A 22,083-nucleotide genomic window follows, 5' to 3' on the forward strand; every position below is an offset into this window, starting at 1 on the left:
CTCCTACTAGCAGAATGGGGACTATGTGATTGGCCTGTTACTATTAATGTTGCTTAATCTTTTTATAGCACTATTTAAAGCTGCTTGCATAAACATTTTCTAGGCAAGTATTACCTATGTATGCATATGTGTGTATCAGTTAGCTGCACCAACACTTGGCATGCTCCTATCACACGTAAGTGTTATGCTAGAACCAGAGGCAGAAGAAAGATGTAAATACAACAATGTATTTACTAATGAAGAGCTAATAGTTTTGTAGGGTAGATGAAACTAATATCCCCAATAAATCTGGGAAGTAATGTTTGTCATAAGAGAGATTTAAAAAGGCATTCATACATATTTTAACTCCAAATTCAATTTAATTTGGTAGTTTATATATTTTTAATGAATCTAATTATGTGCTATTCCCTTGAGTGACATTTAATATGTTTAAATAAGTTGTGCAGTAATTCAAATGTCATGCATATAATATTTAGGTGTAATGCACATCATAATATATATTTAATTGTACATATGCATATCATGACATCTCTTTCAGTATGCAAGTTACCGTATAAAAGTAAAAATTTTGACTTAGAAGGCATCGTGACTAAAATATTAATGCTGTTTCTTCTGGCAATAGCCAGTGAAATCTCTTAATACTAATCTCATAATACTGTTTCTGGCCAGAATACGTACATTATTGTGATATTTGATATTTATAGTATTTTACATTTAACTATTAGGTTAACATATTTAGTGTTTATTTTATTTTCATTGGAATAGATTCCAAAATTAATGAGTACTTAAGTTTTTTGAATATTTAGGTTGATATAATGAAGTAATATCTTCATCAGTTGAACACAACAAAAGAGGTGAATAATATGGAAAAACAACTATAGCCTCAAACCACCAATTGCGACGTGCCCTGGCTACACATGGTCACATCTGGAGGAAAATGAGGATGCATGGTGAACAACCACTAGCCTCAATCCCAATCCTCTATCAACAGCAATTGCACAAAATTTGTCCATCCATATTGTGAGAACCCATTCCATGATGCTTTGATGGGAAGAAGGACATCTAGAGTCAAGAAAGACTTGGGAATTAAGAGACATGACTTATAAATAACCAGCTAAAATTCAGAAGTCTGGAGAAAAGGTATTGAAGGAAAGAAAAAGCCAAGCCTACTGTGGATGCTGAAATTTTAAGGTGGCCCTTATGACCTTCACATGATTATGTTATGTGACAAAAGGGATTTTTACAGATGTAATTAGGGTTACTGATGAGTTGACCGTAATATAAGGAGAGTAATCAGGGGGGCCTAACCTAATCACATCAGCCAGGGAATTTTCTCTTTCTGATAGAAGAATGGGAAGTCAGAGATACAGAGAAAAGCACCTGAAGGATTGAAGGGAGCCCTGCTGACTTTGAAGGCTGTGGCAGCAGGTGCAAAGATGACAAGTGAACTGGGAGTGACCCCTGGCTGGTAGCCAACAAGGAAATGGGGACTTCAATCCTACAACCACAAAAGAACTTGATTCTACCAACCACTTGTGTGAATTTTAAAGTAGACTCTTCTGGAGAGTCTCCAGAGAAGTGCTCAGTCTGATCAAATCATAACTTGATTTGATCTGTGAGGTGCTACGCAGAGGACTCGGTTGAGCCTGGTTGGGCTTCTGATCTATAGAACTGTGGCCTACTAAATGGGTACTGTTTGAGTTGCTCCACTTGTGGTAATGTGTTATACCGCAGTCGAAAATAGCACATCTAAAAACTATCTTCATTATGAAGCACGAAGTATTAAAGAAGATAAAGAGGGTTTCATGTGGAATACAGAAAACTTGTAACATGAAGGGGGTTGCCTTTTACTAATAGAATCACTAGGATACCAAGAAGACAGTAACATATGTGTTTTGATAAAATATTTAAGACTAAGAGTCCAAGTAGAGGTTCCTGAATAACTATGATACTTCTCAGTTTCTCTTCTCCAAACATGCAAACCATAGTTTTCAGCAGCTAACTGGAGTATTAATAACCCGACAGAGACTAAAATAGGACCTACTCAAAACAAAATAAACTGTAACTTAACTAACTGCTTATTTAATTAGTGAGAGAGATGAGAACATAATCAATTCATCAGAAGAAGATAAAGCATCTGTATCTTCCAAAAATAAATGAAGGGCCCATAAGAATGCTTTAGAATAAGTTGTTGTCCATAGCCCAAATAAAATTATATACTGTCTAAAAAAAGAGACATATTCAAAAAGGGGTAATGAAACTAAAAGACACATGAAGAATAATGCTTTGTTCAAGCTTATCAAGGAAATGAACAAAAAATTTAAAAATAAAATATCTTTTAGAAACAATAAAAATGATAACTGCAATTGAGAAAGTTACAAAGGAGAGAGGTGAACATTAAGAAATCATACAGTATGAAAATAGGGTAACTTCAAAATTATTATAGAGAATTAACAAATATGGAATTGAGACAAAGGAAAGTCACTATAACTGGTGTATTTGAAGAAAAGAAGTGAAACGAAAAAATATTTAGAGATAAAACTTAAGAAACATTTTTGTAATGGAGTAAATTAAAGCATGAATGTACAGTTTAACAGCTTGCTTTGTCCTAAGAATATTAGACATATACTGATCAGGACTAAGATATAACCTGGCAAAGTTATGAAAGACAGGACCACAAATGTATTCACATAGTGAAAGAGCATCCCAGCTGAGGATAAAAATATTCTGTAAGCCTCAGACTTCACTATAGCACCATTCAATACCAAGACAATAAAACATTTTCACCAAAGTGTGGAAAAAAAAAGTATGACTCAATAATTTTATATCCACCCTTCAAATTAGAAGCAATGAATACATCTTGTCAAACACACAAGGCCCTTCCAAAAGAATCAAGTCAGTGAGTAAAACCAGCCAAGCATGAGAAGAAACCAGTACTTGTTTTCCATTTTAAAAACTAGCCTTAGCTAAGCTATTTTAAATTTTCATATTATGGTAACTCTACTAGAGTATAAAAGACAAAACAGAATGCATTTTTAAAATCAATTTAATCAAGACATACGGCACAATGAAAAACATGATGTTTACTAAAAATTAAATGGGAGTCTGCATAAAGTAGCTAATTAGTGCCAGGTGCATGGAAACTTAAGGATTCCTAGGAGGGAGATGATCACCCAGGTCATAGGGTACAGCTTGCCTAAAGAAGAAAGGCTGCAGAAAATAAAAGTATAGGTGTCCTTCCAAGATACACTTAGGATGCCTTGCGCAGAAAAGTGGATCTCGACAGGAAAGGATTCATGCATAATATTTACCTATTTTCTGATTTTTAGAAAAACTGGAATCTTTCCAATATTAAGTTAAATTATACCCAGCATGTTAAACTTTCCAATTTTCAAGGCGGGGTTGGGGGTAGAGGTGTTGAGAATACCACTTGTGTTATTTTTAAAGTAATATCTGTTTTATACTTTTCCCTGAATGAATTTTTTTTAGTCAGCCATGTTTCATTGGACCTTGTGATGGCCTCAACGAAATGCCTCAGAGTATGTTATAGCAAAACTCCAATTCACCACAGAATTTTCTAAAATGAGAATATATTAATTTTTGTGCTTAAGCAGTTAAAAGATGGAAAAAATATGTCCCTATAGGTTCCTGTTTAGAATAGTGGCTACTTCTTTAAAATAATACTAGTAATACTAGATGGGAATTTTGCCAAAAACATATTATTTCTCAATACTTATACTTTTGTGTGGCCAATTATATTCTATCAAAAGACACATACTTCTGAGTCACTAAATTAGGAAAAAATTGGAATTTTCCATAAAGTTGCAGTGCCAATTTATTTTGGATATTTTAAACATTTCACCTGATACACTCAGCTTTTAGTTTCCATACCGGAGGCAATCAGCATCTAGCATATGGTATACAAGATACAAACGGAACAGGGCTCAGCTTCAGAAATAAGGCAGCTGGTAGATTTGACAGTTCTTTTCCAAATCACTCATCATGTTTTGAGTTGATGCTAGGAAAAAATGTGTTGCCCATCTCCAAAATAGATGTTCTTTTTTATTTTTAAGCTTGAGAGAGACTTTCCAATAGAAAATAAGACAGATGGGTATAGGAAGCAAGATATTTATCTCTATTTAGACCCTTTTCTCCTGTCAGTTCCTTCATCAAAAGAGTTTTACAAATAAACAAATGAATATTTCAACATTCAGACTTAACCATGTCCTAGAATGTACTTCTGCTTCTCCTGTGAAACATGCCTCTGGAACAGTAAAAAGTCAAAAACCACAAGAAGGGCTGGTAGATTTTTCATTATGAAGGTCTCCTTTTGAAGTGCTGATGACATTGCAGATGAGTAAGTGAAATCTGGAGACTACTTTCCTCCATTGGCAAGTGTGCGATCGTTTGCTTTCAGTAATATTTCCCACATTGAGGAGCCTCAAATTAAGAGTTTTTCTTACATTCTCAAAAGCATAGGCAAAAAGGTGTTTATTCCAACTGTAAATTGCATAGAGTCTCCAATTCTTTGACTCAAATGCAGCTCATGAGAGTTATCCAGTTTGGACGTTTATAATGATTTCTAAATGGGCTTCCCACACAGAATACCATTGTACCTCGTATGTAATGTAGTGATCAGTTTCTGAATCTGTGAGTGTTCCAGAATCTGTATATATTTCTGTTTTTAAAAAAGCTTTAGACAAGAACTACCCCCTTGAATTTTTGCTAAATTATATATATTTGGTACATATTTCTTCACCTCATTTATACTAGAGTCAAAAGATGGATTTTCTCCCCTTTCTGCGGTTTCTACCTTGTAGAATACCTTTTATGCTATTGCTCAGCGCTTCAAAGTTAATTGGTTTTAATCTACTAACAAATATTGATAATGTAGTTTTCTAGTACTGGAATATTTAATTCATCATGTTACTTGATTTGTGCCTTCTGACCTTACAATAAAAGTTGGCATATTTGTAATTCCTGAATTAAAACTGATGTAAAAATCATGCAAAGAAAAAGCAGGCTGATTTAGTCATTATCAGACTCTTCTCTGGTGAGCCAATAAAAGCATATCCAACATTCAGTTTCCCAAATTAATAGTAGTCGTCAAGTTTATAGTATAGTTCTTCATATTTCTGAACATTGTTATGTCATTAAAAATGGATTTATGAAACGACAGACTTTCCTAGAATAAAGTACAATAAATATGTCAAGAAGCTATTCTTTAGTTCCAGTCCAATGGGAATTGAAGAAATCATTTCAAACAGGAATAAAAAAAAAAAAAAAACCAGAACTTTTGAAATGCCTTGTAGATGAAAAATACATGAAAATACGCTGTGTACATCACAGTTCCTAATCAATGTATTTTTTTATTCATGAATTTTAATATATTGGAAATTATTAACATATTGTTCTATGTTCCGGGAACTTGTGAAATAATATAAATCAAGTGGTCATGGTCTATCGGCATAAGGTTTCCTTGTATAAAGATCTATAATTTAAATGTAATTTTTTCTGTTACTCTGCCAACAAATTAATTCTTTCCCATTTACTGTTTAGTTTCGGATGTCATGCCATAAATATGTAAAGTTTTCATTACCATGAATTCTTACAAATACAAAAAGAGATTTAAAACTACAAAATAATCCTTAATTTTCTAACAGCATCAATTGTAAAAAGCATGATCAATACCTGTGTTTAAAGAAAAATACCTGCAGTTTATGTTCAAATTGATTGTAAGCCATAAGTGTATTTCAAAAATATTGAAATGGGAAATAATATGTGTCTCAAACATTACGAATGTGTTAACCAGTGTTGGCATCAAAAGTTTTCACATATATGATCAATCTTAAACTAAATTCATTCCTACAGCAGTTCTGATAAGCTAGAGTTTTTCTCTCCATTTTAGAGAGAAAGTGACCAAGGTCTAGGAATGCTGAGTAGCTGACAAAGGAAATACTGCATGGAAATGGCAGAGCAGAAATTCAGATTGGGAAACCAAAGTTCTATTTACTGTATTTGATATCCATGTAAGAATATATTACATAACAAAAATGTCTGTGATTCTTTCAACCAAAGGGGGAAAATGTTATGAATCTGGATAAATATACATCAAATGTCAAGAGTGTCAAGTTAATATATTAAGAAAGCTTTTGAAGTTAGATGGACCATTTACCAAGCTGTGTGTCAAACCGAATAACTTATTAACTTATCTCTTGGGACATTAAAGAAGCAATGTACTAAATTCATTTATTCATTCACTCATCTATCCATTTATGCATATATCTAGCCATTTACTTATAACGTAATTACCAAGATGTCTTTTATTTAAACACACTTCTTACTAGGTTAAGTTAAACTTTAGAAGAGATGCAGAAAGCTCATTAATCAATAAATTTGAATATTTTATCTTGTTTACAAATAATATCATTTAAATTACTGCAAGCGCAAGCTGTTAACTTCAGTTTTTGCAAAGCCAAATGAAGAACAAGATACATTCAAACAACGTTTTCATGCCAAAGAACGCAGCTCATCCCACTCTTCTCCTCTTAGTGTAAGCACCAACTGCAATAATTTGAAGCATTCTTCTAAATTTTGTTCAAGTAGGCATGCAGACAATAAGTATGCAGCAGTAAAAAAATATCCTTACAAAGCGAGGACTCCAAGCAGCTTAAAGCAAAAGTGCACAAAGTAATGGAACTTCTTAATTTAGTACATACTTTTATCTTAATAAACATCAAACATAACTAATAACTGAATATTTTACACACCCAAGGAAAAAGAAAGTATCATATTTTTCTCAAGAAAAGTTAGCCGTTTGTAATATTCATCCATTCATATATTCTTTCACATGAAAATTGCCGAGCAGCAAAAAGTCCCTACAAAATGGCTTAGTAAAGTGCTAAAAAAAATCAGGAGCAACTTTTACAGCAGACAACCCTCAAGTAATATTTTAATAGGGGTGAATAAATGTATTTCATTCTGTCATATCCTACTATGCATGAGCCATGAAGCATTGTACAAAGCCATGCGAAATGGATAGAAGGATGGCTACTTACCAACAGGGCGAGCTGTAGACATTACAATGGTGTGGTGAGAACATAAAAAAGAAATTTAAAAAAAGAAAGAAAAGAAAATTATCAGAATGCATGATGTGTAATGCTACATTTAAGTATGGACAGTAGGGTGATTTCTAGTCTCATTATTCAAGTATGAACAGGATGTCCTAGCTTGATAAAAACTGAATGTTATAAATAGCATTCTAAGAAAATAATTACTCTGCATGCCAAGATTAACTCTAAGCAATTTGAGAGAGATTTTACATGAGGTCTTATCATCATCATCACTTACTGCAGTTATTATTTCAAAGATCTTTTTAGAGTTAAACAGCCTTGTGTTATCCTAAAGTAAGAACCTGATGAATATAACTATTCAAGTCACAGGCTAGCAAATGTCATGTCAATAAAAGAAGGCCTCACTGTCTGATTTAAATAGCAATTGGATTTTAAGCATGGTTAGTCAGAACCATTACAAGGACTACAGAAAAGCCCCTGACGCTGCTTTTCAGCCGGTAATAAGTTAAGATCACATCACTTTTCATCCGTGGACAGGGTGGATGAAAATATAACAAATACATTGGAACATCCTAAGAGATTTCAACTGAGTAGCTCGCTAACTACTGTTAAGCTCTTTTCTTTTTCTTTTTTTTTTTTTTTGGTCAGAGGACAGGAAACAATGACTGACAAATTGATTCCTATTCACACTGAGAGTGGCTTTCAAAATGCTGCTTCAACAAATTGTTATTTTTTTTATTATTCCATAACTTTCAATCACTAAAATCAGTAGTAATAGGCTGCCCCCTTAATTAATGTGCAAAGATTGTAAGAAATACACATGGGCTTAATAATACTTTCTTTAAAAAGAATAACGCCAAATCAATTTAGACAGTAAACACTTTACATAAATGCAATGGACAAATACAAAACATATGGTCTCATTTATTCAAAAAAAGAAGAAATAGATTTAGCAGCATTTGAACTCATGAAATTTTACATTTCAAAATACAAATTTATACAGCAAACAAGTGCTTTACCCATATTTCCGTGGATAAAGTTTTAGTGTAAATACGGTGTGACTCTCAAAATTATTTTGCCTTGATATCTTGTTGGGCATGGTGAGATAGATATAGCTTTTAAAACCATGTTTATAGATAATCATTCGTTCAACAAATACATGGTAATTCTAGCTTTGCGTAATCTGAGAATCATGGTCATGTACTATGATTCACAATTAAAAGGGGGGAGAGTAAGACAATTCAAAGAAAAATAAAACAATTACCAGCAGCTGAATGAAAATCCTAGCTTGGTGAAACTCTAACATGTTCTACAGTCTATGGTGGGTTTACTAGAGCAAGAGGGAGAAAGTAAGTTGAACTATGCATAACAATTACACTTTCTTTTTTGGGGGTGGTGGGAGTTAGTCTGGGCACACAAAAATAACAACTAAGAACAAAACAACAGACTGACATAACAAAGTTGTGCCTTATTCTAATTGATGAGATGTCTCTTAATTTTGTCAATGTCTAGTAGAAAAAGAACTTTTTCATTTTGGGATTTGCATTTATTCAAGGGCCACCTCAAGCTAAATCTTTCTCCTTTAAAAACAAAAATGTATTTTTAGTCTATGTAAAACAAAAAAAAGAAAAAAAACACGGTGAGAAATGACATTTTAAAGAAAGAAAATATCTGTTTTACTTGGTTTAGGGTAATTCCAAAAAATTAAGGCTTTATTGCTCTGGAAGCAAGGGATTTTCCCAATGAAGACTTGATTTATGCAAAGCCAATTTAGCAAGTGAAAAATGGGAAAAATATGTTTGCAAATATGCAGTTTGTGTTCATTCATTTTTGAGCCACTTTTAAAAGTTCCATTAGATCATGAATTATTAGAATATAAATGCTAGGAGGCCTTTATTGCCTATTATTTCTTTCTAATTTTATGTTTGTTGAGTCAGCAAAGGGAGTTACTGTTAAGTTTAATTTTATAAGCTATTTTCATCATATTTTTGAAGTGGAAATCAACTGAGTAAATCTGTTTCAGATTTTGATTATAAAACTCCTTTTTCTTTTCCTCAATTGGCTAAAGTGAATATAATGATAAAATTTTAACAGAAACATCACATTAAAACTTCTTGTCTTTGTTACATAGCAACATTTCATCCTGAAAAAAACCAGCAGGTGGATGTTTTCAAAATCTGCAAATTAAACTAAACTGTATCCATGCATTAAATGGATGAAAATGGATGTGGCCTCTTGGGTCAGTTGACCCCATTCTAATAAAACAAACCAGAAAAGGGCTGAACATTTCATTTATGTGCATAGAAAAATGGGCAACAGCAAAAAAATAAGCTAGAGTTAATACATTTTTTTTTCCTGTTAGCCTCTTAAGCATGAGAAATCCCAACCACTTTTCCTAATGGTAAAAAAAAAAAAATATACATTTTAAAACAACATTTTACTCCACATTTTATTATATTATGGAGATTTTTTTTTCTTAAAACCCTGTGTTTGAAATTTCAGTCTTAGATGACATACATACCACGCAGATTAAATTCTCTAATCTGTCTACAGGACACAGATTAGGGGAGAGACCGTTTAAGGTTTGAGGATTTAAAAAAAATATCCCACTAAAAACAAACAACTCTTTCTATTAGTTTTTAAGTTAGCTTCAAACATCCATCCAGGAGGAGCATGCTTTGTTAAATGAAATGGTAAGCCTGAAACTTTCAACAAATTATGTAAACAATTAGCTGGGAAAGATCTTAAAGCAAACAGATCACTTTAAATCTCATTCATCCAAGCATTCAAGTATAAAAGGAACCCGTTGCTTCCACAAACAACCCCTCACATTTTCTCACCATTTGTTTAGTCAGCAAATATTTCTGAATGGAACATTTCTTGGTTAGTTGTTTATTCTTCTTCCCACTCACTTCAGAAAAAACAAACAAACTTTGGGGGGAAACATGGTCAAGTGAATTGCTTTGGCAAAGGGCTGACTAGATAAAAGCAAATAAATATATATAAATATATAATCACCCACCAGAGAATGTAGGTTAAAGAGGCTTACAATGGCTTTCAGATTTTGATCATATATGACAGTATATATATATATTCAAATGGTATATGACCATAGCTTTTTATGAGCTGTTAACTAAGGAGGAATGAAAAGCAACTACCTTGCCAGTTTTGTTGAAATTTACTTTGTATCTAAATCCACCTTAGAATATCTGGACGAGGAAAAAATCATTTAGGTGGAACAGGGATGGAGTGATTGAGGAGTTTGGAAATCAATGTTTTACTAGGTATCCAGAGTGAATGTTTCCTAATAGTTACCTGGAGGAAGATGAGGGTTTTCTTTCTTTTTCTTTTCTTTCTTTTTTCTTTTTAACTGATATGATGCCCAAATCACATATCTGGCAAAAATCATTTTTCCTCCCAGATGAAGGACCAGTCTGAGAGCCCCTGACACATTTATTTGCAATCCAAATTCCTCCAAGTCTTTCTCCTAATCTTATGAAAACTTCTGTAAGCAAAGCTGCATGAGGCTAGGAGGTCTGACCAAAGAGGGTGAGATAAAACTGATAGATGGATGAGAACAGGCAACCAACTTCCTTATCACAAGGATGGGAAGAGGCACCAGTTAGGATAGCGAAAGAAAGGCCGAAAGACGAGTGATGGATGCACCTGCCTATCTCTGAAGTCCTGTGAGCATAAACAATGCCATGGGTAACATCTATTTGGCAAGAGTAAGTGTAGCTGTGTACATAGTACAATTTGATACCATGGGCTGTATAATTTACTCATGTGGCTCAACATGCACCATCAGGAAGACAGTTAATTCATGCTAGCTCTCTGTAGGGTTAAATAATGCTTTCTTTCACTTATAAGCAATTGCAGGGAGTCTATAAATGAAAATTACTCCATGACTGAGAAAGTGCATGACACCCAGAAAGTGAAAGTTATTACAGGAGCGGCACTGACTATTTCAATTATTTAAGGCCAATGAACTTCACAAATCACTCTCTAAATCAGATTTTCTCAATGTGGGAGCTCCTTTGTGTCCATTTTTCACCTTTGGAAGCAGTGTTAGTTTTTTTCAGATTGCTTTTTCAATGCTGAAATAAAAAAGTATTTCAAAAAAACTGCCTACTAGTGTAGAGTGACAATCTAATAAATAGAAAACAGTATCTTTGAAACTAGAGACATTTAAAAGCAGTAAAGAGTTCAAAGCGATTGAAACAAAGATTAGCATAAATCTTTTCTATTTTTAAGATTTCATTTTAAACTATATTAGCTATTACTTATTAAATAAAAATTAATCCCTTCAAAGGGTCATCCCTTCAAACTCAAATTTGAAAGTAATTTTATTTCAACTAATACCAAAGAAGACACAAAATCTAGGCATTTTAATGTAATAATAAAACAATGAAAGTATTACTTTGATTTTGAGTCCACTTACCAATTTAACCAAATATTAGTCTGCTCGTTCAATTATATTTCACATCTTAAGTCTCTTACCTCGGACTGTAAGGGTAGCAGAAGCTTCCACTTTTCCAACACGATTCTCAGCAATACACATATACGTGCCTTCATCTGTACTCATGGCCTTTTTAATTCTCAGGGTATAATCATCTTTGATGTCATACCTATGTGGAATATGAATTGGTTTTATTAAATAATATGGTTATATCTAGATAACATTAAGTATTCACCTTCATTTTTCTCTTTTGTACTGTATTTTACCTAAAGTAAAACACACACACAGACACACGATGTTCAGCCATAAAGTACAATTGCTTACATTAAAGATATTGCTAATACGATCATTAATTTCATATCTGATCTCTAAGCTGTTTGATTATCAATTACCTATAATAAAACTCTGCTACATCAAAACTGTAGTTCTTAGTAAGAAAAAAGTATATATTTCAGTTTCTTGGAGAGTTGTATTTTGTAAGTTACATTGTACTCAAATATATGATTTAACTTTTTAGGCATCTTGAATATAAAAGAGCCAGAATATATTAAAGGAGATTATTCTCTTATTTGTTCACAAATTGATAGAAAATTGGTTAAAAGAATTAAGAAGAGGTAGTCCTTTTTTAAATCAGCAATATTAACTTTAAAACATCAGCATGCCTTAGACTGAGTTTTAGTAATGCACACCCTCGTCTCTTTCACAAACATTTATTGTCACACTTCAATTTTTTAACAAGTATACTAACATACTAGTTTTCAAAAAATAAAAATTCAACATGATTTTTGCAACATTTTCAACATTTTTGCAATAGCTTCTGACTGATCACATTGGGACTCTTCCTTATATATACCACACAGTTAAAATCTGTTTCCAAAATACTACTTTAATCAGTTCTCTTTGCTTACAACTAGTTGTGACTTTCTATTGCTTTCAGTACCAAAAAAACTTTTTAGGCTTTCAATGAAGAGTATTATACACAGAATTCTTCTACTTCCAGCTTTAACTAAAAGAATAACACAGTTAACATTATTAGAAGCTGTGACATAGACCTAATAAAAGTTCTCTTTTAAAGAACTTTGCAAGATAGAAAACCAGGTCTAAGAACAAAGCATGCTAACTAAACTTAACTCTTCATGCTCCCGCATCCTCCAGTTACGATGGATACTCTTTCCTCTATGTTTTAGGTTAAACTTCCACTGACTTACGTGTCATGACTCATGAGGAAAGCCTTATCATCCCCTATTCTTGTTTGAAGCCATCCATTACCACACTAGAAAACTATGATTACTCTTCCTTCAAAACAAAATACAAAACCAAAAAACTGCCCCCAAACAAACAAAAACCTTTATTGCTATACCAGTCATTCTGCACTTGCTTACATTTTGTATTGTCTGTTTTGATAAAGGCAAATATCCTGTCTGCATCACACACTGCTACAGCCACAGAGCTTTTAATATCCAGTCGCATTGCCAGTTGGTTAAGAGCAGAGATTCTGGAGCCAAATGGCCATATTTTTAATCTTGGGGTCTGCCCTCATCTTATGCTTGAAACAGTGCATAGATATTTAATTTCTATAGATCTCAATTTCCTCATTAGCAAAATGTGCTGATAATAACACCCATCTTATGGAGTGAATGAGAGCTTTAAAGGAGATATTTATTACTTATAAAAGGGCATGAAGCTAGCTAGCTATAGCATACAGAAAGCACATTATTAGTTATTTTTACTACTCCTATCAGAAGTACAAGAAATAACCGGTTGAATATATGATGAGTATTGTTTCTTGCTGATATTAGGACCAACCAAATATGAATGACTGCAAGGCTGCCAATCTGCCATCTTTACCTATAAGGGCTTTCTTAAAAGGCTATATTTATAGTTAAGAGCAAGTACGGGACTAAGATGCATGAAACAGTAACATTACACAGAAACTTTCTCTGTTTAACTTTGCCAATTAAATACGTGAGAAATAATGACTTTAATGATGGCTTCAGAAAAGCTGCTGGTGATATATTTACTGTCTAGTAAAGATGACTCCTATAGTTAGCCTATATTATGCATGACATGCTTAATTCTAAGATATAAATATTGAATAAAAATAATATATGTTGCAGTCATTTCTGATTCATCTTAAATTCTGGTTTTGTCTTTGGTTCTTGTTTGACTTCAGTAAAAGTCTCTTCATCTCTCTCTGAGTTTTCTCAAAAGCTGAAAGAGGGGAAGATGAACTTGACCTATAAAGTCATTTCTGGATCAAGCATACTTGAAAACATATTCTAAGTTAATAGAAGATACTTACATTTTAGCTTAATTATGATCTTTCATTTGAGGAAACAAAATCAGAAACTATGTTGCCTTACAGTTAAAAGAAAAAGGAGTTCCCGTCGTGGCGCAGTGGTTAACAAATCCGACTAGGAACCATGAGGTTGCGGGTTCGGTCCCTGCCCTTGCTCAGTGGGTTGAGGATCCAGCGTTGCCATGAGCTGTGGTGTAGGTTGCAGATGTGGCTTGGATCCCGCATTGCTGTGGCTCTGGTGTAGGCCGGTGGCTACAGCTCCGATTAGACTCCTAGACCTCCATATGCTGCAGGAGCAGCCCAAAGAAATAGCAAAAAGACAAAAAAGAAAAAGAAAAAGAAAAAGACTCATGCACATTAGCTCAATGAAGTCTCAAAACAATCCTCTGAGTCAGAAACTGCCATTTTACAGGTGAGGAAACTGACCCTTCCTCAAGTGAAATGATTTTCTCAAAGTTATTTTGCCACTAAAGAGAAAAACCAGAATTCAAACCTTGAACTCTGACTCCTGAGCTGGCACTTTTTTTCCCACTGTATTGTGTTCTCCTTCCCCACAATAAAATACTTAGTTTAATTTTTAAAGGCTAACTTAAGACATATAAGCCACATTATCCACACGTTTGAATAGAAATATAATTTCATATTCAGCAAACATCAAGTTACACCTTCTGGCAAAATTTTACTTCAGATTATATAAATTACATAGGTAACAACATGATAGACAAATACAATGTGAGAGCTATTTATATGTGGCTTTAACAAAAAAAAAATTTAATAAAAAATTACATACTAGAGGGAGTTCCCATTGTGTCTCAGCTGGTTAAGAATCTGACTAGTATCCATGAAGTTGCAGGTTTGATCCCTGGCCTCACTCAGTGGCTTAAGGATCTGATGTTGCTGTGGCTGTGGTATAGGCTGGCAGCTGCAGCTCTGACTCAGTCCCTAGCCTGGGAACCTTCGTATGGCGCAGGTATGTGCATAAAAAGTAAAAAAATCACACATTAGATAATATTTAAACCCAAAATAAGTCTGAAATCTCATCTGTCAAAATTTCTTTTTTTTTTAAAGGAGAGAAAATATTATACATGTTATATACATCATTTTAAAGTTGGTTTTTGTTCACTTATTAAGGATTCCCTGATAAATACAAGTAATTGTATATTCTACTATGATTGTAATTTTTGTTTTTATGGGGAAAAAAGTGAAATATTGCTCAAGAGGAATAGAATTAACCTCTGTCGCTAATAAAAGGGACTACTTTTCAAAGATACCATGCCTTTATAAGCAAATAGTAAATCTACATTTTCATCTAACTATGGAACAAGGTTTTAGATATAGACTGTAAAACTCTGGATAAGAGCAATGATCTGGAGGTACAGAGGTATTTTTGGAACACTTGCAGGATTCCAGCTAGGTGCAGAGAGTACATGTACCCAGGTAATAAGCCCATTTGCAGTGACACAGGTAAGCTTTCAGTAGAAAGCGGTTTTTGGGTGGTAAGTTTTAATGATCTTGCATATAAATTACCTAGCATAATTAGTAGATAGGCATTTAACATTGTCTCATTTCAATTTCTCCCTGAAGCTGACTGAAATTTGACAAGATTATAAGGAAGGTTTAATTACTTTAGGAAATACTTCTGACCCTGTCTCCAATATGCCAGACACTGCATTGAAGACTGGGGATATATGCATTCACAGGGCTTTGAGCCCAGTAAAATGATTCTCAGCTAGAAGAGGTGAGGTCACCCCCACACAAGGGTAGGTCAAAACCACCTCCAAGGCTTTCTCTAACCAATGTGCATACTTCCCCAGTCCTGAGGTTAGATATGCACACATTTCTGACGGCAGTGCTGTCTTTTCCCACTTAGAAAAAAATAAGTGCCACAATACACTAGTCCTGCTAGGTCCTGTCACATAAGGGTGTTGAAATTTAAAAACAAACAAAGGGAGAGTCTTGTCAGCAAGTGGTGCTGGGAAAACTGGACAGCCATATGTAAATCAATGAAACTGGACCATACCCTCACACCATGCACAAAAATAAACTCAAAATGGCTTAAAGACTTAAATGTAAGACAAGACACCATCAAAATCCTAGAAGAGAACATAAGCAAAACATTTCCTGGCATCAACCTTATAAATGTATTCTCAGGTCAGTCTGTCAAAGCAGCAGAAATAAAATAAAACCAATTGGACCTAATCAAACTGACGAGCCTTTGCACAGCAAAGGAAACCATAAAAAAAAAAAAATAAAGACAACTTACAGAATGGGAGAAAATAGTTTCATGCAACTGACAAGGGCTTAAACTCTAAAATATACAAACAATTTACACAACTCAACAGCAAAAAAGCCAACAACACAATGGAAAAAAATGGGCAAAAGACCTGAAGAGACATTTCTCCAGGGAAGATGTACAGATGGCCAACAAGCACATGAAAAAATGCTCAACATGATTATTAGAGAAAGGCAAATCAAAACTACAATGAGGTACCACCTTACACCAGCCAGTCAGAATGGCCATCATTAAGAAGTCCACAATAACAATTGCTGGAGGGGGTGTGGAGAAAAGGGAACCCTCCTGCACTGCTGGTGGGAATGTAAATTGTACAACCACTTTGGAAAAGAGTGGGGGTACCTTAGAAATCTTTACATAGAACTACCATATGACCCAGCAACCCCACTCTTGGGCATATATCCAGACAAAAACCTTCCTTGAAAAAGACACATGCACCTGCGTGTTCATTGCAGCACTATTCACAATAGCCAAGACATGGAAATAACCTAAATGTCCATAAACAGATGATTGGATTAAGAAGATGTGGTGTATATATACACACAATGGAATACTACTCAGCCATACAAAAGAACGAAATAATGCCATTTGTAGCAACATGGATGGAACTAGAGACTCTCATACTAAGTGAGGTAAGTCAGAAAGAGAAAGACAAATACCATATGATATCACTTATATCTGGAATCTAGCATATGGCACAAATGAACCTTTCCACAGAAAAGAAAATCATGGACTTGGAGAATAGATGTGTGGTTGCCAAGGGGGAGAGGGAGGGAGTGGGATGGATTGGGAGCTTTGGGTTAATAGATGCAAACTATTGCCTTTGGAATGGATAAGCAATGAGATCCTGCTGTGTAGTACTGGGAACTATATCTAGTCACTTATGACGGAACATGATAATGTGATAAAAAAAGAATGTATACATGTATGTGTAACTGTGTTATCTTTCTGTACAGTAGAAAATTGACAGAAAACTGTAAAACCAGCTACAATGGAAAAAATTAAAATCATTATAAAATAATAAATAAAATAAAAACAAAGGGAGTTCCCGTTGTGGCTCATGGGAAACAAATCCAGCTAGTATCCATGAGGATGCAGATTTGATCCCTGGCCTCATTCAGTGGGTTAAGGATCTGGCGTTGCTATGAGCTGTGGTGTAGGTCGCAGATGTGGCTAGCATCTGATGTTGCTGTGGCTGTGGCGTAGGCCGACAGCCATTGCTCTGATTCGACCCCTAGCCTGTGAGCATCCGTGTGCTGTGGGCACAGCCCTAGAGAAGCAAAATAAATAAATAAATAAAATAAAAACAAAAACAAAGAGACTTCGAGGATTCTCACTTTAGGGGGCACTCAGAATCTTTTAAATTCTCATTTTCATTGGATCTGTGCCTAAGGAAAGATAGTGAATATTATAGGCATTTTTGATTTATATCAAAATACTTTAAATACTTATAAAATAATTGACTCTATCTGTTTAAAAGTGTTTTTAAAAGCTCACTTTGGCAACCATCCCACCACACTTGAATCCCAACTGCAACAATCTACCAACCAGTTTTCCAGCCTATTCTTATGATGAGTGAACTCTTCTGTCTTTGAACATCTCTGACTATTAGATCTTAAACATATGATAAAACAAAACACTTCTTTTAGAAATTTCTACTAATGCTATTACTCCTTGTACCAACCAGAAAAGGACGCTCTCACTCCTGCAAGACGGCCTTTTGAATTTGGGGTTTCCTATGAATTACTTTATTTTTAGGTTAACTATTTCTAACAACAACAAATTGTATAACATAATAGCCATTATGTAATCTGAGGGTTTAAAGGAAAATGAAGAGCTTCACTGATTGGTCGACCTACATCTGATATGTTACTCCACTGTTTAGAATTATCTAATGGCTTCCCATCCAGTCACATAGAATAAAACCTATTTCTATGGTCTTTGAGATTTCAAATAATCTGTTCAACTTCTCATTAACCCTCTTTTAACCACACTTCCCTTCTTCCCTTGTACAACTTAACTACCTAATTACTACTCTGTCTTTGTGCTTCTTTTATAACTTAGTTTTATAAACTTCTTTTATAACTTTCATAACTCAGGATACCCTTCCCCTACATTTTTCACTGCTGATTATTCTTAACTTTCAAGATAGCCCAAATATTCCCTCAAAGATGCCTTCTTGCTACACTGTAAAGTAGCTACACTATAAAGCAGTTCCCTGCCCACAAGTTACCTTTTCAAACTATTTATATTTGTTTTTATTCTTTGTTTCAATTTTTTGTTACTTATAGAACATCTTATTTTCTTCACAAAACATACCTCTATCAAATTGCTGGCTTGATTCTTTTCTTCCTCCTTTCCAAGAGCATGTATACTCATGAAAACAAGAACTGATTTCTTTTTGTTCCCAACTATATACCCCAAGCTCTACCAAACAGCACCTGAGATCTTAGATGTGCTCAGTGAATACTTATTGAATGAATGATGAACCATCCAACAAAACTTAAAATTTTTCCATCATTTTTTATGGCATAGTTATTAGTAAAACACTTGTATACAGAGCAGAAATATCAAATAATTTGAAATAATACTCTTCTATTATATCAAAAAAGAAAGTAATGCTGTTAGGTTTATATATTAGCAGTTAGTTCTGAAATGTATATTAAAGCAACAAAATACTGTAAATATTAAGACAAAATATTTAATACATAAATGCTACTATGGATATAGTGCTCAAATAAAGAAATCTTGACCAGTAATCTAGACATTTGATTTACGTACTATCATTATGCTTTTCTCTCTGTAAATTTCTAACATGAAAAATAATCTCTGCACCAAAGTAAATGAAATAATTCTAGAACATCTAAAACAAATGGGAAGACTATAGGAGAACTAAGTAAAGCTTTGTGTCTTGTTCAATGTTTTTGAATATATTAACTCATTATTTTGGGAACTAGGGCGGTTTCTCATCACATGTTATTAAAATAAAATAATGACAAAGAAATTTTTTGCATAGTGTTCTCAAATGTACTATGAATTTATTCTCATAACAATTCTGGTAGGTAAGTAATTATGTCCCCCATTTAAAAATTTTGAAAAATTAGGCATTCAATCTGAAAGCATATAGTTAATTTTTATACTTTTATAAAATATGGCAAAATGGAATCTGGAATATTTTGTTCAATTTTAATCCTTGTTTATCAAGAAAGGAAGTACAGGAGTTCCCGTGGTGGCGCAGTGGTTAACGAATCCGACCAGGAACCATGAGGTTGTGGGTTCGATCCCTGGCCTTGCTCAGTGGGTTAAGGATCTGGCGTTGCCGTGAGCTGTGGTGTAGGTCGCAGACGCAGCTCGGATCCTGCGTTGCTGTGGCTCTGGCGTAGGCTGGCGGCTAAAGCTCCGATTCGACCCCTAGCCTGGGAACCTCCATATGCCACAGGAGCGGCCCAAAGAAATAGCAAAAAGACAAAAAAAAAAAAAAAAGAAAAGAAAAGAAAGAAAGGAAATACAGACATAAAAATTGAAAAGGTGATATACATGAATTTGAACTCTTCATGTGTTAAAAATAATAACTTCAAAAGAATATTATTTAAGTCTAGGGACCATGAAGTACATGAATCAGTAAAGATGGAAATATTCGGTGAGTCCCCAAATGTCAATATGAAAGGAGAACACTTGAAGCCTAAATAAAATACCTCTAGGATAAGGGAGAGGGAGGCTATTTAATTATGTAATTATAAGAAAAGAAATGAAATTGATATTCCAAGAAACCAACAGTTTATAAACTCTGAGACAAAGCAAACAATTGAGTCTTGTTTAATGTCTTGTTTAATGTCCTAATTTTAAGATTAGAAAAATAGCATTTTGTTATCCAGAGCAAAAGTTTGGCCCATATTAAAAAGTAGGTTTCCTGGCACATTCTTCATCAACTGTATTAGAGGTTATAACTTTCTACCAAGAGAAAACATAAAGATTCCATTTTTAAAAATTGTATGAATCTATAAAGGGAAATTAAGTAAGCAGGGGATATACTACCAAAATTGCAGCTGCTCCCACAAATTTTTCCTAGATGGTTCAATGAATAAATGGTCAATATCATTATTAAGCTTTTTGTGGCAGAGTTGTTATTAGAATTGAGGGCTCATGGTCTGGGTACAGAAATTTACACTTGATACTATAAATTCTTAATTGCAATTTGTTCCTTTGTGGATGGAAATCTTCATGAGAGCAAACTGTCTGTGCGTAGCTGTGTGTGTGTGTGTGTGTGTGTGTGTGTGTTTTGACTCACAAATGTTTTAAAATTATTGGAATAATTGATGTAATTTAAAATGTTGACATTTTCACATAGAAATTTGGATTTTCAACTCAAGTTCAGTCATCCTCCAAAGGGCACACTCTTTCATCACACTGCCTACCCAAGTCTAAAGAACCATACAACTGAAGACACTACTGTTCCTTCCAACATTACGGAACTGCTGTGCCAGTCTCTAGCCTGACCCTTGATGGTTTCCATATCCCAGGAGACTGAAGCATATCATAGTACCTTTATTAATTGTTTACTATAAGATGCACCTCAGGTCAGAGAAATGAAAGACCTTATAATTGTGATCAAACTAGCTCTTGCCCGCAAAAAAACCTTAGCAAATATAAGGATTGGTTTTAAAGAAATTACTTTTAAATAACTTCAAAACTCAAAGAAAAGTAAATATTTGGCTCATTGTTTTCACATTTAGGCAACCTGAGACAAAATACAACAAAGATCCTTTCCCAATAACACACTCCTTGAGTTAATTATCATCCAAGGAAAAATTGTCATGAGTATCAACTGCCAGTTTCTGCTTTCTCTGCCGGGTCATAATGTTTCTGAGACAGTAATGTGCTTCCTAAAAGTACATATTTCACAAGCAATTAGATGTCAAAGATTTCCAGAGGTCCAGTAAATGTGGCTTTATTTCTTGGATTTCTTTCTGGGTAAATCGGTACATGCCTAACAGTAATCTCAGATGCTTTATACTATTGGGTTGAATAATTGGGGAAATATTCATTTTTCCATAGAAAGCAAATATTGAGTAATATAAATACTTATAAATAATAGTTCCTTATATTTAAAGAGATCTTCACAGTTTACAGCTGAGGTTAATATAAGATTTCACAACAATAAATGACTTTGAGAAAATGCCTATTTCCAAATGCCATTTTAAAGAAGATGCTGAGATTGCTGTCTTGAATTATAAAGAGACTGAAATTGGTGTCCTCTGCAGCAAATCCATTTATTTTTCTAACACAGAGCAACACACCTTTTCCATATGATGTGTGTGTTTCTTGCTCTGTGTGTGTGTATGTGTATGCTTTGGGCAGGTGTGTATTTCTATATCAGACTCTGTTCAAAGCATCAAAAACTCCAGAAAGTAACAATATTTTTCTCAGTATTATTTTAAAGCCAACTGTAATCCCAGGAGATTCATAAATGTGTTCCCTAATACATATACACACTGTAAAAATATTCTTTTATTGAACAGTCTAATTTCCTAAATTTTACCCTGATTTGCTTTTAGCCTTCTTTACATAGTGGAGAATAAATCCTGAGTAACTAGAGCATACTTTGTATAAAACAGTTACTTTTAAAGCACAGTATAAATGATATATGATCAACATGTAGGAGGTATTGTCTGATTTTAATTAAAAATTTAAAAAAAGGAACATATTAAAACACACACACACACACACACACACACAACTGGTACGGAAATCCTAACAGAAATTGGGTGATTTTGATTGTGAAATCTGCCGGTCTCAGACTTACATAAATGCAGTCATTGTTGCCAGGTTTGATTAATGACAGTTGTACAATCATGTGCTGACAGTCCCCACTATAAAGATACCTTTTTTTTTTTTTTTCTGATATGAAACACTGCTGAAAAATGCAACCCAATCAGATTTGGCCCCCGGACAACATGTG

General features: G+C 34.0%; 1 protein-coding gene across 7 annotated transcripts in view; it reads right to left on the reverse strand.

Moving 5' to 3' along the window:
• The window catches only part of ROBO2 (roundabout guidance receptor 2), a 601,587-nt gene that overhangs the window by 117,524 nt on the left and 461,980 nt on the right, over positions 1-22,083 (reverse strand). For all 7 annotated transcript variants that reach the window (XM_047794525.1, XM_047794528.1, XM_047794527.1 and 4 more), the window contains exons 6-7: positions 11,574-11,701; positions 7,059-7,070 (exon numbers count right to left, since the gene is read on the reverse strand). In XM_047794525.1, the coding sequence (XP_047650481.1) occupies positions 7,059-7,070; positions 11,574-11,701 (140 nt within the window). The remainder of the gene's footprint in view (positions 1-7,058; positions 7,071-11,573; positions 11,702-22,083) is intronic.

The sequence above is a fragment of the Phacochoerus africanus genome, chromosome 1 (genome assembly GCF_016906955.1).
Source record: "Phacochoerus africanus isolate WHEZ1 chromosome 1, ROS_Pafr_v1, whole genome shotgun sequence".
NCBI classification, from domain to species: domain Eukaryota; kingdom Metazoa; phylum Chordata; class Mammalia; order Artiodactyla; family Suidae; genus Phacochoerus; species Phacochoerus africanus.